The following is a 21,613-nucleotide window of genomic DNA, read 5'->3' as shown; positions in this document are numbered from 1 at the left end:
CAGTCATTCCCATGCCCATTTGCTTGAAATACTTTTTTCCATCCCTTTACTTTCAGTCTGTGTAGATCTTTTGTTCTAAGGTGGGTCTCTTGTAGACAGCATATGTGTGGGTCATTCTTTCTAATCCATTCAGCTACCCTATGTCTTTTAATTGGAGCATTTAATGCATTTACATTTAAGGTTATTACCGATAAGTACTTATTCACTGTCATTTTTCCCCTTTGTACTTGTGTTCTTCTCTGTCTCTCTCTGTTTCTTTATCTTCTTAGAGCAGACCCTTTAGCATCTCTTGCATTGCTGGTTTGGTGGAGATGTATTCTTTTAGCCTTCTTTTGTCTTGGAAGCTCCTTATTTCACCCTCCATTTTGAATGAGAGTTTTGCTGGGTATAGTATTCTAGGTTGTAGACCTTTGTTTTTCATTGCTTGGAATATTTTTTGCCATTCCCTTCTGGCTTGTAGTGTTTCTGCTGAGAAATCTGATGATAGCCTTATTGGAGTACCCTTGTATGTTATTAGTTGTTTTTCTCTTGCTGCTTTTAGGATCCTCTCTTTGTCTTTGAATGTTGCCATTTTAATTATGATGTGTCTTGAGGTGGGCCTGTTGGGGTCCATCTTCATTGGGACCCTCTGTGCTTCCTGGACTTGCGTGACTCTTTCTCTCGTCATGTTAGGGAAGTTTTCTGTCATTAGTTTTTCAAAGAGGTTTTCTATCCCTTGCTCTTCTTCTTCTCCTTCTGGAATTCCTATGATACGGATATTATTACGTTTCATGTTGTCCTGCAGCTGTCTTAGAACCTCTTCAGTCTTGTTCAGTCTTTTTTCATTTTGTTGCATTGTCTGGGAGTTTTTGTGTAGGTTGTCCTCCAGCTCGCTGATCCGATCTTCTGCTTCCTCTAGCCTGCTTTTAATTCCTTCTACTGTGTTCTTCAATTCAGAGATCGTATTCTTCATTTCCTCCTGGCTCTTATTGATAGCTTCTATGTCCTTTTTCATGCTCACGTAATTTTCTGTGAGTTCCTTGTAGTTTTTCTGGAGTTCTTTGAAGTTTCCGCTGAGCTCATTCAGCTTCTCCATAATCCATGTTTTGAATTCCATATCTGATAGTTCGCTCCCCTCTATTTCATTTAGCACTCTTTCTGGGGATTCTACCTTTCCTTTTGATGGGAGGTTGTTTCTCTGTCTCCCCATTTTTTTGACTCCTATTGTTTGTTGGTGCTTCCTAGAATGATCTGCACTTCCTGGATCTGCCTCTGGTGGCGTCAGATCATGTACCAGTCTGGCCCTAGGCAGCCTGTTGGACACTTCCAGGGATCTACTGCTGTTGTCTGTCTTCTTTGATTGTTAATCTGCTCAATCTGTGATTAGCTGTCAGGCTTAAGGACTGTGGGTGTGGCAGCTTAATTCCCGTTGGCAGGGCTTTTGCTTCCCCTCAGGCTGACGCCACTTGGAGGGGAATGGTCTACCCGCAGTACTGGGGATGAGTCAGCACTGGGACCCAGTCGGCTGCTCCTCCAGTTCTTCCCTCAAAGCCACCGTGCCAAACTCTCCCCAAGTGTCTCCAGTCCTCTCTGCCTTCCCTCTGCTTGAGCCCAGGGTAAGTGGTGGCCAAAATATTTTCGTATGTGATCCACTTAAGAGCTCTTTTTCTCCTGCTGTTTCTCTCCGGCTAGCAAGAAACCCTGTGGCTTTTCGCTTTTCACAGCTGATACTGTTTTACTTTCCACTCTGTTGCTGTAGGCTGGGAAGCCCAGCTGGGGGTTTAGACCCTGCCCTTCTCAGGGGGAATCCCCGGCTGCTGAGCTGTTTCTCAGTCCCTTCAGCTGCCACCCATGTGAGCCCAGCCAGCCCTTCCGCGTCTCCGCACTCCCTACCGGTCACGTTGTGATGTAGCGGCCTTTTCTGTCTCTCCGTGGTTATAAGACTTCTTTCCAGCTAGTGTTCGTTGGTTGTTCCAGATGATTTCTCCAAAATTAAGTTGTAAACCCAGACTGGTCCTGGGAGGAGGTTAGTGTAGCTTCCATTTACTCCTCCGCCATCTTGGATCTCCCGCGATGTTTTTTAAATAAGTTTATTTTACAGTAAGATTTTTATTTTTAAACCATTTAAATGAAATAAAGGAATGTGGTAGAGAAATCTGAAAAGAACTTCACAGGTCTGTACTGCACACTTCTCTCCTTTTGCCCCTCCTCACTATTTTCATGGTCTGTTTAATGTATGATTTTTAGGTCAGGTTTAAGAAACCTATACTCTTATTTGAATATGACATTTTCTACCCTTATCCCCATACAGCTTTCTTTGCCTTCAAGTACAATTTTCTTTTGTGCCTCTAGCCCTAAAAATATGATTACCATTACTTGTTTTTCATGTTTCATAGACTCTCAAATACCAGTGAGTCAAAATAAACCTTCTAAGAGACTTGACTTTATGGCTTAATTGGTTTTATTCCATGTTTATATAACAGCAGGAAACCATTATACTGAGACTGTGTTTATATTCTGTTGATGTCTCTTCCTATGGAGGAGAACTTTGATTGACTGTTATATATCCTATTTGCTAGTAATTTATCTTATTTCTTTCTTATAACTGATTAATGTTACAAATTTTGTCATATTTAAATCTCTTAAAATTTGTTTGAAAAAAATTTCCTAAACATATCTTTCCCTTGGTTTTTCATATTTGACTATAAAAATTTTATTATGTTCATACTTTCATAGTTATAATGTTAGTAATTTTCCCTTTTAATGTATGTTTTTAGGATGCACATGTATTGTTTTTTGGTTAATAAAGCTGGAAAGAGTAATTAAAGTTTTACTAAAATGATACTATGAAACTTTTTTTCTTGGTTGTGACAGAGATCTTTCCTGGTTTGGGGGGAAGTACTGTCATACTCTTAACGTTATAGGCTGACTACAGTAGTCCTTCCTTGTCTGCATTTTTGCTTTCAGTGGTTTCATTTCTCCTCGGTTAACCATGATCCAAAAATACTAAATGGAAAATTCCAGAAATAATTCATGTTTTTTCCCTCAAAAATTGTTTTATTGAATTTGTAGGGGTGACATTGGCTAATAAAATTACATAGGTTTCAAGCAAAATAAACACCCTCATAGACAGACAACAGTATGGAGATTACCAGAGGTAAAGGGGGTGGGGGAGGAAGGAGAGGGTAAAGATGGGATAAATGGTGATGGAAGAGACTTGACTTGGGGTGGTGAACAATTCACAAGTTTTAAATTGTGCACCGTTCTGACTAGTGTGATCAAATCTCACTCCATGCTGCTTCATCCCGCCCAGGATGTGAATCATCTCTTTGTCCAGCATATCTATGCTGTGTATGATTCCCGCCCATTAGTCACTTACTAGCCCTCTACTGAGTTGTGTCGACTGTTGTGGCAGTGCAGTGCATGTGTTCAAGCAATCCTTATTTTGCTTCTTATTGGCCCCAAAGTGCAAGCGTACTGATGCTGGCAATTTGGATATGAGAAAGGGAGCCTTTGAGGACTTCAGTTAAGTGAAATGATATGTACGTTTAAGAAAAAAAGAAAAAGAATATATAGGGTTCAGTACTATCTGAAATTTCAGGCATTCACCGGGAGTCTTGGAAGTATTCCCTGCAGGTAAAGGGGGACTACTGTATTTTGGTTATGTAACTATCTTTCTGGAATAGTTATCAGGCAATCTAGTGTGACTGTATCTTTTTATTATTATTTCTGTTTCTATTTACATCATTTGGCTTAATATAGTTTCTATCTAAAGTTTATTGATCAGAGCAAAATTTCTTTAATTCCTAAAATTTTAGAATAAGATTTGGTATAAATACTGGAAATGGTTGGGACACTACTGTTTCGCTTATGCTATTCCAATGAAGACTTAACATTTCTGTACTTATGTTAAAAGGTACACCCTTTGAACATGACTTTGTTGATGTTTTTATTTTTCAAAATACAGATTCACACCTTAGTAGAGAGTTTGAAACTTTCCATCACAGATCAACAATTGCCTATGTTTATTCGTATAATGCAACTTGGGATTGCTCTTTACTATGGAGAAATAGGCAATTTTAAAGATGGAGAAATAGAAGACTCTACCTGTCACAATAAAGACGTGTTAGGAAACATTACAGGTAAATATAATATAAACTTTATTTTAGAACTATTGTTCTTACAAAGTTTTCATAATTGTGAAACTTAAAAAAATATATTAGATTGAGTTTTGCAGTTTTCTAGTGTGGTGGGCTGATTTTAATTTGATTGTTTAACACTACTTTGATTTTTTCTACATTCTGGATACTATTCTGATTTTCTTTTTTCTGCATGCTGACAATAACTATTTCTAATAGGTAGAGGTTTTCAGAATGTATATTTTATAAAAGTTAAGGTAGGGTAATCTCAAGATTTCCTAGTATAGTATTGGTAATTTTTTTGCAAAGGCTCACCAAGAGTAATTATAACTAAGTTATATGTACTTAATAATTATTATATGTAACTAATTATTAATTATACTTAACTGTGCTTCATTGGAGGATACCTAATTAGTTGGATCACTAATTAACAAAGTATTTGCTTCATTGAAGTATACATAGTGGGTTAACTTAAGTATTCAACTCATTATTTCTTTACTGAAACCTAGTGTATGTAAGACATTATGTTGTTAATGTGGGAAAATATATAGAGTTGAAGGGATTTGTTCTCTGCCTTTAAAATCTCAAGATATAATGGAGCAGACAGACATGTGAAGTTTGTTAAGTATGATGTATGCTTGATTCAATAGAGGTATGAATATCTGAAGTAGAGATAATAATAAAGGAACTATTGACTTTGACTTGGCATTGGACCTGAGATCAGGAAAAACCTGGATAAGATAATTAATTCCCATAGATAGAGCCTTTAGAAAAGGGCATTTGAAACTGAGGACCAAATCACCCAATTTAAAAACAGGCAAATGACCAGAATAGACATTTATCCAAACAAACGGCCAAAGATGCTCAACATCATTAGTTATGCGGGAGAATGCAAATCAAAACCACAATTACATACCAATTCGTAGGCAGTAGTGTGGCTGCAATGACGGGTATATGGGAACGCTGTACTACCTTTGCAGCTTTTCCGTAAACCTAAAATTATGCCACAACAAAAAGCTAATAAAAATTAAAAAAAAAAACAAGAAAACACAGGACTCATAATAACAAGTGTTGGCAAGGATGTGGAGAAGTTGAAACCCCTGTATGTTGCTGGTGGAAAAGTAAAAATGGTATAGCTGCTTTGGAACAATCTCATTTCTCAAAACGTTGAACATAGTGTTGTTATTATATGATTGAACAATTCCGATATTAGGATAATTGACAACATGTCCACATAAAAACTTCTTTGACTTGTATGTAAATGTTAATGGCAGCATATTTTATTTCCAAAAAAGTGGAAACAACCCAAATGTCCATCAGCTGTGGAAGTACATTTATGATATATAAACAATTATGGTATATCCATACATTGGGATATTACTCAGCTATACAAAGGAATGAAATACTGATGATATATGCTCAGTATAATGAACTTTGAAAACATCTTAAGTGAAAGCAGCCAGTCAAAAAAGATATGTGATTCCATTTATTTGAAATTCTACAATCAGCAAAACTATTTTTTGTTTCTTAAAAAATTCAGAACAGTGTTTTCCAGAGTAGAGAGACAGTAGAAATGACTTGAAAGGGCATGAGAGAACTTTTTGAGATGTATTGTTTTGTGAAAGGATTCTTTCATTTAGAATAATAATGTTTACTTAAAAATATTTTTTTATTGACTTTCTTTAAGAGTAGTTTTGGGTTCATGGCAAAACTGAAGGGTAGGTACAGAGATTTCACATTTAGCCCTGTCCCCATACATGCATAGCTTCCACCATTATCAACATCCCTTCCAGAATGGTACGTTTGTTGCAATTGATGGGCCTACATTGACAGATCATTGTCTCTCAGAGTCCATAGTTTACCATTTACTCTTTAAAAAAAAAATTTTATTTGTTCGTTTATTTATTTATTTGTAGAGAGAGGGAAAAGGAGAAAGAGAGGGAGAGAAACATCACTGTGTGGTTGCCTCTCACTTGTGCCCCCAACTGGGGACCTGACATGCAACCTAGTCATGTGCCCTGACTGGAAATCGAACCAGCGACACTTGGCTCGCAGGCCGACGCTCAATCCACTGACCATTAACTCTTAGTGTTGTATATTCTATGGGTTTGGACAAATGTATAATGGCCTGCATCCCTTATTATGGCATCATGCAGAGTATTTCCACAGCCCTAAGGCATATTTTTGGGATTCATCTATGTTGTTTCATATATCAGTAGTTTCCTTTTTATTGCTAGATACATTGTCTGAATATACCATATGACTATACCAGAACTTATTTAGCCACTCCCTTGTTGATGGATGCTTGGGCTATTTTTAATTTTGGCTATTATAAATAAAATTGTGCTGGACATTTTTCTTTAAGTTTCTTGTAGATATGTGCTGTTCTTTCTCTTGGATAAATACATTGTGTGTTTAGTTTTTATTTATTTTATTTTATTTTATTTTTAAGAAACTACCAGACATTTCTTTCCAAAGTGGCTGTGCAATTTTAGATTCCCATCAACAATGTATAAGAGTTCCAGTTGTTCCACATCCTTGCCAACATTTGGTGTTGTCAGTCTTTTGTTACTTTTTGCTATTCTACTGAATTGTGTTATGGTATCTTGTTTTAATTTGCATTTCTCTGAGCAGTCAATTTGAACTTTTAATTTAGTTATTGACATTACTACATCTGTCTTTCTGAAGTGTATATTAAATACTTGCCTATTTGTAAACTGTTTTGGTTTTCATGACTGATTTATGAGAGTTCACATATTCTGATTTCAAATCTTTTGCCACATATATGTTTAAAAAATTTTTTTTCCCAGTGTGACTTGCCTTGTTCATATTTTAAAGTTGTCTCTTGAGCAGAAGTTTTAAATATTGATTAACTGTAATTTTTCAATATTTCCTTTATGACTATTGTTTTCTGTGTGAACTAAGAAGGTGACTAGGTTTTCTTGTATGTAAAAAAGGAAAAAGCAACTCGACTATTTGCTTCTGGAGGAGTCTGAATCAATTTTCTCATGTCTAAACCAGGGGTCCTTAACCTTATATTGTGTGTGCTGTGGATTCCTTTGACACTCTGGTAAAGCCTATGAACCTCCTTTCAGAAGGTTTTAATCATCTTGATTTTGATATGCCTTACTTCATTTCTTCATGTTACTTGTGTTTGGAATACATTAAAGTTTTTTAGATCTGTGGATTTATAGTTTTCATATATACTTAGAAAAATTTGGGGGGTCATTTCTTTAAATATCTTTTGTTTTCAGTTCCCCTCTCTCACACTTAGGGTCTCCAATTACATGTATATTAGGCTTCTTGAAGTTTGACAGAGCTCTTTGATGCTCTGTTCATGTATTTTTTTCTTTTGTTTTCTGTGTTTAATTTTCGATAGTTTCTACTTTTATTCAACTTTACTTTTTCTGTATCTGATCTGCTATTAATCCCATCTAGTTTATATTTCATCAGGTACTGTATTTTTCATCTTTAGAAGTCCAGTTCAGATTTTTAGAATCCGTATCTTTCATATCTCTCCTTGTTTATGCTTTTTTGAGTGTTTCATTTTACTTATATAGCTGTTTTAATGTCCTTGTTTACTAATGCTGTGTCATTTCTAGCTCTTGATATTGACTAACATGTTTTTCTCATTCTGCATTATTTTTTTCCCACTTTTTGCATGCCTCATAAAGTTTTTAATCGGATGTCAGATACTGTGAAATTTTCCTATTGAGTGCTGGATGCTTTTGTATTGTAGCAAACAGTTTAGTTACTTGGAAACAATTGAATTCATTTAAGTCTTGCTTTAAAGATTTTTTTATATGGGACCAGAGCAACCATTAGCTTAAGCCTAGTTTTGTCCCTCTATTGAGACAATTACATTTTTGAGCACTTTTTGTGATACCCTGTGAATTAAGTTTTTCTTTGTTGCTGGTGGGAACACAAATTATTCCCAATTCTGTATAAGCCTTGGGGATTTTTCCCTTTGCTTCTTTTCTGGTAGATCTTTTCATGGTAGTAGTTTTCATATATGAAACTGATTAATCCTTAGCTGGAGTGGGATCCTCTGCAGATCTTGGGAGCTCTTTCCTTAGCAGGTCTTTCTTGTTTGGTACTTGGCCCTGCAAACTGTAGCCACCCTAGTCTTTCTGGTCTCACTGCTCTGTATGATCATCTAAGGAGAGAGCTGAGGTCTGCTTGGATTCCCACTTTCTTGGTCGTGACTTTAGAAACTCATTCCAAGCAGTAACTGGGGCATTCATAGAGCTCATTTCTCTTGTTTCCCATCTCTCAGGACTCACTTGTCTTCACTGCCCGATACCCAGTTTCTGAAAACCATTGTTTCATATGTTTTGTCTTTTTTGTTGTATTTTTATATGTACTTCTATGTTAACATATTAAATAACAAAATATAATAGGAACTCTTAATAGCTAGCTATCATAGTAAATGATATTTCAAGAATATCACCATTGTTATTTGATATAGCTGCGATTTTGTAGGTTTTAGAGTTGAAGGTACTACTGATGCAACTCTGGTTTGTTACCTATGTTCACAATTAAAATAATACTACATTTTAGTTGCTTAATATGTATGTTTCCATTGAAATTCATGGAGTTCCTGTCAAAGAGCCCCAGTTTAAGATGCTCTGTTTGGAAGGAAAGGAGTCAAAATTCTGACCAGAGATCAAGGAGATGCTATTCCTCTTTTTTCAGGCCCTATTTATTCTTTTTACGAAGTAGTGAACATAGAGTCAGAACTTCAAAATCATCTTTCATTAAAATCTCTCTTCTTTTTGACTAATATTAGGTCTAAATTATAGTGACTTGTTTCTCAGACCTTTCTTAGTGACATTTATTTCTTTTGTTTCAAAAGATCAAGCAGTGGATATGCCTTCTGTTTTAATGGTTTAGACAAGCGAGTTCAGCTCTGTGGACCCCACCTGGTCACTGCTTCCTAGGTTATGTGACTTGACTTCTTATAACCACAGTGATAGTTAGTGGTGATGTCCAATTTGAGACCTTCCTGGGAACAGTTAATAACAGGCTTTATTTATATTTATATTTATTTACAAATTTATATCATGTTTGTGATTAAACATCAGGTTATATATTATACAAAATATCTCTGTATTTTTAATTTTTTAAATTTATTTTGAAGTTAAATGTCTTAAGGTCTCTTGATACTATATTTTAGGTACTCTAGTTCCTACTGTTTAAGTTTTTTTCTTTTTAGATGAAAGCAGGTAAATAGCCATGTATTGTAACCCATAAGTGAAGCATATTCTGAGTCTCCTATCCTAGGATAAAAATATTATTTATGTAGTTTTTCTAGCCAGAAAATCTAGAAGTTCATCTGAATGAGGATGATATTTAATGGAGTACATGTATATATAGATTTATAACTGAAGAGTTGATATGTTAAATTTTTTAGAGTCTGCATATATCATGGATTTTTTAAAGAGTAATTTTCCCCCCAAATTTCATGATGATAAGTTTGTTTTGTTTGTGTTGTTAGAATAATGCTAAAAGACTTTGGTGGAATTTGTCTTAATAAGCTGGAATAATTAGAGTGGTTGGAGTTTTAAATATTTAGTCTGCTAATTTATAACCAAATAAAACTCTTATAATTTTTCATCTATAGAATAGAAAAGATACTCATTTATGTTACCTACTAATAAGAGTCACCAGCACTATTATTTGGGATAATTATTTTTATGAGGGTTTTCATTTTGTGTAGGAGTGATTGCCATTCCCTTTCACCATTGGGTACATAAAGGAATCAAGAACTTCTCTTGTAGTTTTCTGATATTATATTTCTAAGAAAAGTCGGTTTCTTTTTTTTGTTGTTGTTTTTTTGTTTAAATTAATGAGTGAAATACCAAAATATGAGATTATTCTTTGTATTTATCAAATACATTTAAATTATGTGGTAAACTACTTTCCACATAACATTAATTATGGCCCATGAAAGGAGATTGACACAGTTCAACATACAGAAACTTAAAGGTGGTAATGCTAAATTATTGCTTTAAAATACTAATAAGCAATATATGATTTTTTCATACTTTATATGTAGAAAGAAGGATGTGGGATATACATTTTTATAGAATTTACCTTCCTAATTTTTCTTAGTTAAATTCTTTTGATCTATTTAAAATGATTTTATTTTGATTGATAGGTGTCGAAGATGAAACAAGAATAGATATGTCATATCCTGCTCCGTATAAAGGCCAAGAGTTGTATACACAGCAAGAGAATGAACAGCCACAGGGATGGGTATCATGGGCCTGGTCATTTGTGCCTGCAATTGTGAGTTATGATGATGGTGAGGAGGACTACATTGGAAATGATCCAGCATCAACCATGCATCAGCAAAGAGCCCAGACTTTGAAGGACCCTATTGTTTCTGTAGGATTTTATTGTACAAAAGCAACTGTGACTTTCAAGGTAGGTTTCCTTTTTCTTGCTATTCATCTCTCTCATGGCTTAATGTTTAAATTTCGATTTCTAATGAGGACCTAGCTGAAAGTTTGTTTTACACTCAGTAGATGTAAGATACACTCTAACATTCCTTACTTCATGTATATGTCTCCTCATCTGAAATCTGTGAATTTTGATCTCTTCCTATCTGCCTAATGCCTTTTCTACATTCCTTTTTTAAAAAATATCATCTTCATAGAAAGTTTTTCTCTCCCTACTAAATCTTTTAATTGATATACAAACATGCCTTAATATTCCATTAAAAAATGCATGTAGAAATGCACATAGATAATTAGTACAAAATTTCTTTAAAAGGGTTATTTATTCCTTGGCTTTTTATAATAGTATTGCCACACATGTAATATTCTTGAACAAATACATGTTAACACCACCTATTTGCCAGGCACTGTTTTACCTCTAGAAATACCACAACAGATTATGCTTTTTAAAACTTGAATTGTTATAAATGGAAAAATATAATATACCCATTGATGATATGAGTTATGTAGAAAAATAAAGAGAGAGGAGAAATAGTGAATGCTTCCACTAGATGTGAGGGTATTACAATTTAAAATTGAGTGATCAGAGAAGGCCTTAATAAGAAGGGGATATTTAAGGAAAGACCTGTGAAAGAGGAAGCTTTGTAGATCCTTGGGAGTTCAAGAATAGCAAATGAAAATAATGCAGAAGTTCAAGGAACAGCAAAGAGGCCATAGCAAAGTGAGCTAATGTGAAAGTAGCACAGAATCGAGTCAGAGAGGTAATGCATTTGGAAGGGATCCATAAATTATTATACTGTGCAAGTCGTTTTAGGGATTTGTCATTAATCCTGAATGAGATAGGAAGTATTTGTAGAATTTATAGTAGTTATAGAATGATCTGAGTTATGTTTTAAACTGATTATAAGGGAACAAAAGCAGACAGAGGAGTGCAATTTTCAAGCAGGACATAATGCTGGCTTGGACTAGAGTGGTAGCATGTGGAGGTAGTGAAAAGTAACTGGATTTTGGATGTTTTGAAGGTCAAGAGGACAAGACTTTCTGATAGATTTTATGATGAGACATAAATGAAATGAGATCCAAGCATGGCTACTGAGCGACTGGAAGCATTGAGTTCTGATTTTCCTAGATGAGGGAGATTGTGAGAGGATTAGGTTTGAGCGAAATAGCAGGAGTTTGGTTTTGGACAAGTTTAAAACTCCCATGTATATTCAAGTAGAGCTATCTGGTTGATTTATGAATCTGGTGTTCAGATTAGAAGTTTGGTCTTTGTCTATAAATTTAAGATTTTAAAATCAGGATTTTATTAAGGCTGGAATTAGTGTAGATAGAAAAAAGGAGAGATTTTAGGACCAAGCTCTGAGGCAATGTGATATTAAATATTTGGAAAGACGAGGAAGAAATAGTGAGGAAAACTAAAAATAGGAGACCAGTGATATAAGCAGAAAGCTACTAGAGTATCTGGCTGGAAGCTAGGTGTCATAAATGCTTTAAAGTTGAGGGAGTAGGTAATTTGTGAAAATAGATTATTGGATTTGTCAATGTGGAAATTGTTCATGGTGTTGACCAGAGCAGTGATTAGACACTGGTGGAATCTTAGTTGGAGTTCGTTAAAAACATGGGTGGGAATATACAATGGTGCAGTCGCTGTGGAAACCAGTTTGATGGTTCCTCAGTAAGTTAAACATAGAATTATTATATGACTCAGTAATTTCACTCTTAGCTAAATCCTTAAAAGAATTGTACAAAACAAATAAATGAACATAAATGTTCATAAAAGCACTATTTACAGTGGCCAAAATGTTGAAACAACCCAAATGTCCTCAATAGATGAAGGAATTATAGCCCTTTCAGGGAATCATGGATATTCTTTTCTGATGGTACACCAGACTCATTAAGGGGTAATTTTTAAAAAGATTATTAGTATCTCTAGTTCTTGGAAGTTGGCTGGTACCTTTTCAAGAAATAAATGTCTGTTGAACAAATAGCATCCGTTCATCATCTCCCAATCCATTCATCATTCGTCCACCCATCTCATCAGCTTTACATCTTCCCAAATTTTTGGGATTCTCTTTTTAGATTTTGTTTTTTTTTTTCCTCCTCTTTTATTCGTCTTTCTGTTTTTTTTTTTCCTCCATGGAGGCATTTTTCTGAAGGAGATAAACTCATGTCTAACCTGTGAAGTAGTATTACAGGTATTATTCCAGGCAAGTTGTTAGATACTTGAAATATAGCAGCAAAAAAAAAAAAAAAAAAAAAACCCAAACAAACAAGTTTTGATCTCATGGTATTTTTTAAATTTAGCTTGGATTGTTTGTTAACTGCTTGAAATAAATTTTTTTAAACAGTAGTACAGCTATATAGATTATAACTATAGCAGATGGTAGGTTAAATTATTTTAGAACAAATAGTCATTAATAGTCTTTAAAGACTTGTAATTAAAATCATTGAGTATTTTCTAACATGACAAAGCTGAAAAATAGAGAAAATAAGTTTCAAAAAAGTTTAGTCATGGCTTGATTGGTTTAAAAGTTTTTTTTCTTTTTTTTGCTAATTAAGTTTGGGTTAAAATGATAAAAATGCATAATTAGCTATGATATTTTAACATTATCACTTACTATTTTAAAATTGTTTTATTACTGAAAATTTTTTAATTTTATTATACATTTTTAATTGAAATTCACTGATTTACCTTTTTTGTTATTGTCTCCATTATAGATTTTAATTTCGTATTTGAGTTGATTTCACCCATCCCCCACTTTTCATTCCGTTGTCTTTTCATCTCAGTCCATACTGTGCTTTTCTTTTTTTACTTAAAAAGTATATATTTTCAATCACAGTTTACATTCAATACTGTCCTGCACTAGCTTCAGATGTATGGCACAGTTTCCAGACAACCATGAGCTTCACAGTGTGATCCCCTGAAACGCAAACAGCCCCCGGCCCCATATACAGTCACCACCATCCCATTGACCATATTCCCCATGCTGCTAGCCACGTCCCTGGGATTTCACTGATTTACTTGTGACTAAACTAAAGGAATAGGGATCATTCTGCAGTATTAAAGGATAAGACAGTAAAATGATTATAAGGAAAAGCCAACTTTTTTCAACTATTAGATATATTGCTGGTTTTACATTATCCAAATTAGGATTACTTTTAACATAAGTTGGTGAGGGATGTTAAGAATTACTAGTAAAGCAGTATCTTTTCTCATGTTTTTTGCCTATATTTGAAATTATTCTGCTATATATCTGTTGATTTCATGGATGAGAAGAATTAAACTGAATCAGAATAGGCATTTATATACAAAATTTTAATAGACTTTTGGGGCAGTGTTTGTCATTTGTTAATACATCTTATTTAGAAATTTGCAACATTTATGTCTCTAAGGGCAATATGTTGATATTTAGAAGGAAAACATTAGAATTCATTGTTCAACTTAGATTTGAAGAATGTATGGAATTAATTTGTGGTTCATATTTTGGTCAGAAAATAAGGTCATGTTTCTACATTAGCATTCTGAACAGTTGATATCAATCCAGCAAAAATCATGCCAAATTAAATGTAGCATTAAAAAAATAATGTTGAAAATTGTTCTTGTAATGTTTGAGTCCTTTTAATCAATTAATTGCTTTTTCTCTACAATAATTGTAGACAGCTGAAAGGTGGTCAAGTTTAAAATAATTCAGTTTTGCTTATGCATTTTAGATTATGTATAGAATTGTACTTGAAAGCAGCAGCATGTGTGTACCAGTTCTGGAAGCATCCAAGAAATACGTAAAAAACTTTTTGTTATAAAAAATGAGAATAATTAGTTGATTCTCAGTATAAACAGATTCTTGTACTTAAAATGATAACTTTTTGGTTCAATAAATTCTATTTAACTAAGTTAAACATTTTTTTTGTTGTTTAACTATATGGTCTTTGACTTTACATTTAAGTTTAAAGAATATATATCCATTTCACAAGAATAAGAGGCACTGAATCATTAACAATCATGGGCAGAATACTCTTTTTAAAAACTAACATCTTTATTTCGGAATAGTTTTAGATTTTCAGGAAAGTTGTAAAGATGTGTACAGAAAGTTCACATGTACTTCTTACACAGTCCTCTGTTGTTAACCTCTTATGTTTTCACAGCACATTTGTCAAATCTAGGAAACCAACATCAGTGCATTACTGTTAAATTCCAGACTTTAATTGAATTTAATAATGTCCTTTTTCTGTTACATGATCCAAGCCAGGATACCATGTTGCATTTAGAAAAATACTTTTTAAAATAATTTAAATTATCTAATTTTGGATACATATAAATAATGTATTGTGAATTTCAGAGGAGCAAGAATATATATTTTTTGTCAGTATCTAGATTAGTATTTGTTATCTGGTAGACAGTCAGTATTTCTTGCGTTATTGAATGAGTCTCTGAGACACATATTTTGAAAATAAATACTAATGAACCTACTTCCCTTATAGAACTAGTGTTTTTTTGAGTCTGTGTTTCCTTACAGCTTTCCTTCTGATTACTACTAGGGAAAAATCTTGGAAGTGATTGAATTTGAACCTGGTAAAATAATATTAGTGAATATAAAATGAGTTGAGGTTAAAATATATGTAAAACGTTGGCAGAATATATGAACCATTTTATGACTGGGACTGTTATGGATGCACAGCTTTCACCTTTTAAAGCAATATTATTAAGAAAAGAGATAAATAAAAATAAGGTGGTATTGGTATTTAAATTATCTCTATGAGCTTAGGCGAGCATATTCAACCTTTTTACCATGGATAATCTGTTACAGCTGTTTGTGTTGCACCTGTTTTCCTGCTTAATAATTAAGTTTCCTGAATCTTAAAATTGGTCTTGTTTCCATCAATTCATCATAATAATGACAGTTTATTGCCATGTAATACTAATTTGACTTAATATTATTGTTTCTTAGCTCACTGAAATGCAAGCTGAAAGTAGTTATTATAGTCCTCAAAAAGTAAAATCTAAAGAAGTATTGTGTTGGGAACAAGAAGGAACCACAGTTGAGGTAATCTTTCAACATTTAACATATATTTTTAAATAATTTAATGGTTCTTCAAGTTAATATTTAATAAATATAGGTTTTAATTGTAAGTGGTATGTTCAAAATATATTTATAGTTTTATATTTTACTGATGGTAGTATTGGTTGAAATACTCCTTTAACAAAGACTTTATGCAACATAAATTTATTTTTTCACTTAACATGTGTGCACTCATATGTATGTGTGCATTAATGTTCATGAAGTGCCAGTCATTGAGATTACAAAGGTTTGAGGATACAAGGGTAAGTAAGAACTTTCTTACTTTAATAGGATTCATGATTTGAGGAGAATAAATTTGGAAAGGCCATAATCCTAAAGATGTTTTGAATGATTAAGAAATTTTACAAGGAAAGTCTGTAACATTTTTATGAAATTCAAGTTCTTAGTTGTAATGTTTCCTTTCCTCATACAGGCCCTTATGATGGGAGAGCCTTTCTTTGATTGCCAGATTGGTTTTGTAGGTTGCAGAGCTGTGTGCCTTAAAGGAATTATGGGTATTAAAGATTTTGAAGAGAATATGAATAGGAGTGAAACAGTAAGTCAAAATCTTCCCTTTCCCTGCTTTCTTTGGACAGAATGCAGGGATAATGAAGTGCTTATTGAAGTGTTTAACTATACCAAAAAATCTGTTAGACTACATATATCTTTGGCATGAGAGAGGAACTTTACTGTTTTCCCTTGTAAGAAATTATAGAGCTCAGGGGAATTTAGAAAGTTGGTAGCACTTAACACCTGGACAGTGGTTCCAAATACTTTCCAATTCATAAATGTTTCTCCTTTTTTGTTTATGGCAGCTACTTGGAGTTCCTTTTTAGTTTATTAAAATATTCTTTGCCAAAATAGGCAGTGAAAATAGAGACAGAATTCCTTGTCTTTTTACAGGACTTCAAGTTGTAGTGATCTCTGTTGACTACTAAATGAGTGTTATAAAACCAGGGTTTTATTTTCTGAAATGGCCTAATGATTTTTCCTCCTGTTAAACATTTTTGCATTTATATTCAGGAAGCCTGTTTCTTCATTTGTGGTGAAAATTTGAGTATGAAAGGTTTGACATACCTTACAAATTCATTGTTTGATTACCGAAGCCCAGAAAATAATGGTACTCGTGCAGAATTTATCTTGGATGCAGCTCATCATAAGGTCAGAGAATATATATTTGAGCCAAATTCTAGGCTGTGTTTGGGTGGACATTTTATATGAATACTTGTTATTGCCATATTTCTTCTCAGATAATACATTCTGTTATTTGTTTATTGAGACATTTACAATGTTTTCATCCAGCTTTTATAGCTAGAGAAGTTTGAGGAGTTCGCAGAGGTTTCTGTGTTTATGTAGTATGGAGCCATGGTCAGTTTGTTTATCCATTCCCTACTGTTAAAATAGTCATGGAGGATACATACAGAAGTAGCTTTTTTAATTTCAGGTACTTTTGAGTTTTAGGATTAATGGGAAGAAATGAAGCCTTTCACATATTGCTATGTATATGTCTTAGTATTGTTCAAGTTTTTCATATGTGATTATAGTATAACAGAATAAATAATTTACATTTTAACCTTTCGCACTAAAGATTTACTTTTGTTGAAAGTAAAGAATTTAATTTTGACCTGCATAATTAATATACCTTTAAATTTTTTAGTATATCTTTAATGTTTACACTGTTTTGTGTAAGTGTACTGAAATATTTAAGGATTAACTATTTGAGAGTGTACATTAAACAGTTTTGTGATGGTAATAAAGTTCAAGTGTGTACCGTCCTCCATTATAGCTATTCATTAGTTAGACATTATTGATAGAGTGGTCAGAATGTCTAGTAGAATTATGGATGCCTTTTTGTGTGGTCTGTAATAGAGGCAACATTACCTTTCTTAGAAGTGAATTCTTTGGATAACTTGTTTTTTTGTTTTGGTAATCCTTTGAGTTGATACACTTTCTATGTAAGGATATGTGTCCGATTATTGACTTACCGGATTTTAAATTCAAAAGTCCCTTTTATGCAACATGTTTTCTGTTTGCCTTGCTTTGTTGGCAGGAGACATATACTGAGATAGCTGGAATGCAAAGGTTTGGGGCTTTCTACATGGATTACCTGTATACGATGGAGAACAACGCTGGCAAAGGTACTGGTTTCTTTCTTTTACATTTGCTTTTCCTCTGGCTTCATCAGGATCAGTTGGTCCTTGACTGGTTTTACTCTGTTACATTAGATTTACCTTGTGTTACTTTAGCGAATGGCTGAATTTTAACATCATGTTAATTTTCGGAGGTTCCTGATATTTTTAATCCTTTCTTTGTAAAGCTGATTAAAAAGACATTTTTTTTTTTATAATCAAGAGTTAGTTATGATATGTACCAAATATTAAAATTTTGATAAATTTCATATTATGTAAAGTTCTCGGAAAGAGTACATTTCCTTTTCTATATTAAACTCATTTTGAAGGTTTTATAGATCTTTTTATTTAAAAAAGTGTTTGTGCCCTGGCTGACGTCACTCAGTGGATTGCACACCAGCCTGAGAACCAAAGGGTCACCGGTTTGATTCCCAGTCAGGGCACATCAGGGAACTTAGCTTGTTCCCAGCTGCTGTCCATTTCAGGTTTCCTCCTGGAACCTGTGTGTGGAGCCCACATGACCAGGGGCCATGTGGCTGCCTGGGCAACATGGTTGCATGCTTTTTGTATTTTTCAGTGTTCTTCTTGTGATTGAAATATTTTTTATTAATATAATTATTTAAATATTATTATTGTTATAACTACTATCTTTTAGGTCTTTTTATTTTTGTTTTTATTTTTTTAAAAATGCTTTATTGATTATGCTGTTAGAGTTTTCCCAATTTCTTTTCCCTTTGTCCTCTCCACCCAGTGACTCCCCTCTCTCCAGTTGCCCCACCCCTTAGTCCATGCCCATTGGTTGTGCATGTAGTTCTTCTCAACATCTTCCTGTCTACTCCATTCCCTCCTACTATGCTTCTTAATTCCTGTACCATCTCCCTCCCTTTCCCCTTGTCCCCCTCTCTGCTTACCTCTCCCCATAATGTTCCCCGTACCTATAATTCTTTTTCCACTCTCGTTGCCTACTTGGTTTGCCTTTGTTTCGATTTCCTAGCTTCTGTTGTTCGTTGTTGTGATACAGTTTTCATTTTAATGTTCATAGTTTTGATCCTCCTTTTCCTAAGCAAGTCCCTTTAACATTTCATATAGTAGTGGTTTGGATCTGATGAACTCCTTCAGTTTTACTTTGTCCTGGAAGCACTTTCTCTGCCTTTCTATTCTGAATGACAGCTCCGCTGGATAGAGTAATCGTGGTTGTAGGTTTTTGCTTCTCATTACTTTGAATATTTCTTGCCAGTCCCTTCTTACCTGCAGAGTTTCTTTTGAGAAGTCAGCTGATAGTCTTATTGGGACCCCCCTTGTATATAATTCTCTTCTTCTCTCTTGCTGCTTTTAAGATTCTCTCTTTAACCTTAATTTTTGACATTTTGATTATAATGTGTCTTGGTGTGGTTCTCCCTGGGTCCAGTTGTTTTGGAACTCTCTGTGCTTCCTGGACCTTTAAGTCTTATTTCCTTCCCCAAGTTAGGGAAGTTCTGCTTCATTATTTTTTCACATAACTTTTGAATTTCTAGTTCTTCTTCTTCACCTTCTGGCTACCCTATGATTTGGATGTTGGCCCGCTTATAGCTGTCCCAGAGGTTTCTGAGCCTCTCCTCATTTAACTCACTTTTGGTTTCCTCTTTCTGCACTGGCTGACTGTTTGTTCCTTCCCTATGTTCCGATTTGTTGATTTGATCCCTGGTTTTCTTTCCCTCACCACTAGTTTCATATGTGTTTTTGTTCATTTCAGCAGGACTAGCCTTCATTTCTTTCCCGTCTTGTTTAAGATCTGCTGTTATGTCTGTAGGCATTTTTATAACCAAAACTCTGAACTGTGTCTCAGAAAGATTTCCTATCTGCTGCTTCGTTAGATTAGATATTTGCTGTCTGGTCAGCTGTGGGACTGGGATCTCTATCATGATCTGTGCCATCCTGACAGTTTTGTGTTTACCTTTGGTTCCTGGGTGGGGCTGTCACACCTCCTACGCTATAGGGGGCAGAGCCCTGTGCACTCATCACTACCAGGCGACCCTTGTCACCACACTGTGGCATTTTCTGCGGGGTTAGGGGTCCAAGATAGATTCCTGCCGTTCACTCTCCGCTGAGAGACTGGGAGCCTCCTCCTCTGTCCCCACCCCTTCCAGGCCTCACAGTCCAAGGCAATGGGGGTCTGCCTTCCCTGCCATTGGAATCGCGAGCTGACAGGTTTGGTCTGCAGCCAGGGGTGCTCCCCAGGAGCTTCTCACCTCCCCTTAAATACGGGTGGCTGTGCTTACCACTGTCCTGCCGCTGTCGCCGCTGCTGCTGCCGCCAGCACAGCTTGGCCTTCTCACCCTGGCTTCACCCCTCCTACCCGTCTGGATGAGCACCACTTCTTTATAGCTTAATATGTTGGACTTCCATTTATTTTCTGGAACTTCTGGTTATTTCTGGTTTTGCGGTAGTTGTATTCCTTCTTAGTTGTGGAGGTAGACGGAGCGTGTCAGTCTAGTCTTCCATTTTGGCCGGAAGTCTCATGTCTTTTTTATTTAGGAAGTTATTGCAAACTTCTCTTGACCTAAAGTAGATAGCTGAAAATATAATCTACAACAGGTAGTATTTACAAACATAAAGTTTCAACAATTCAATATTGATTTCTAGGTTCATAGCATTGTGGTAACTGAAGATGCTATGTATGATTTCAGTCTTTGTAAATTTATTGAGACTTGTTTTGTGTCCTAACATGTGTTTTATCCTAGAAAACATTCTCTATGCACTTGAAAAGTATGTATATTCTGCTTCTTTTGGGTGAAACGCTGTGAAGATGTCAATACATCCATTTGATCTAGTGTGTTGTTTAAGACAGCTGTCTCCTTGTTGATTTTCTGTCTGGAAGATCTATTTGTTGAAGTCAAAGGGGTGTTAAAATACCCAACTGTGACTGTATTTCTGTAGATTTCTCCCTTTATGTCCATCCAGATTTGTTTCACATATTTAGGTACTCCTGTGTTGGGTACGTAAATGTTTACTAGGGTTATTTCCTCTTGTTGGATTGTTCCCTTTATCATTATGTAGTGTCCTTCTTTGTCTCTTAGTATAGCTTTGGTTTAAACATCTATTTTATCAGATATAAGTATTGCTTCTACAGCTTTTTCTTCCATCTATTTGCATGAACTATCTTTTTCCATCCCTTTACTTTTATTTTGTGTGTATCTTTCTATCTGAGATGGGTCACTTGGAGGCAGCATATATATGGGTCTTGTTTTTTTATCTATTCAGCTACACTTTGTCTTTTGGTTGGAACATTTAGACCATTTACAATGTACATTTAAGGTGATTATTGATAGATACATATTTGTGCTATTTTATTGTTAGACTCTTTAACTTTGTTTTTTTATACCCTCTCTTTTTCTTCTGTTTAAAGCAAGCTCTTTAAAATTTTTTGCAGTACTGGTTTGCTGTTAACAAACTCCTTTTGCTTTTGCTTTTCTGGGAAGCTCCTTATTTCTCCTTCAGTTTTAAATGATAGCCTTGCTGGGTAAAATAACCTTGGTCGTAGGCCCTTGCTTTTCATCACCTGGAATATTTCTCATAACTCCCTTTGGCCTGAAATGTTTCTGTTGAAAAATCAGATGACAGTCTAATTGGTGCTCCCTTGTAGGTAACTACCTGCTTTTTTCTTCCAGCTTTTAGGATTCTCTCCTTGTCTTTAAGCCTTGACATTTTAATTGTAATGTGTCTGTGTATAGACCTCTTTGGATCCAACTTATTTGGAACTATCTGAGCTTCCTGGGCTTGTATGTCTTTTTCTTTCACCAGGTTAGGGAAGTTTTCATTTTTTATTTCTTCAAACAGGTTCTCGATCCCACGCTCACTCTCTTCTCCTT

The 21,613-nt window shown here is 34.7% G+C and overlaps 1 protein-coding gene across 1 annotated transcript in view; it reads left to right on the top strand.

Moving 5' to 3' along the window:
* VPS13B (vacuolar protein sorting 13 homolog B) overlaps positions 1-21,613 on the top strand; it is a 714,607-nt gene that overhangs the window by 48,787 nt on the left and 644,207 nt on the right. Inside the window, exons 7-12 of the mRNA XM_090283521.1 lie at positions 3,947-4,121; positions 10,279-10,547; positions 15,526-15,621; positions 16,070-16,192; positions 16,660-16,797; positions 17,687-17,774. Of these exons, the coding sequence (XP_090139647.1) occupies positions 3,947-4,121; positions 10,279-10,547; positions 15,526-15,621; positions 16,070-16,192; positions 16,660-16,797; positions 17,687-17,774 (889 nt within the window). The remainder of the gene's footprint in view (positions 1-3,946; positions 4,122-10,278; positions 10,548-15,525; positions 15,622-16,069; positions 16,193-16,659; positions 16,798-17,686; positions 17,775-21,613) is intronic.

The sequence above is a fragment of the Furipterus horrens genome, unplaced genomic scaffold (assembly GCF_987537825.1).
Source record: "Furipterus horrens unplaced genomic scaffold, mFurHor1.1.pri manual_scaffold_7, whole genome shotgun sequence".
NCBI lineage: Eukaryota > Metazoa > Chordata > Mammalia > Chiroptera > Furipteridae > Furipterus > Furipterus horrens.
The sequence above is the reverse complement of the archived record's forward strand: the minus strand, read 5'-3'. Positions and strand labels throughout refer to the sequence as shown.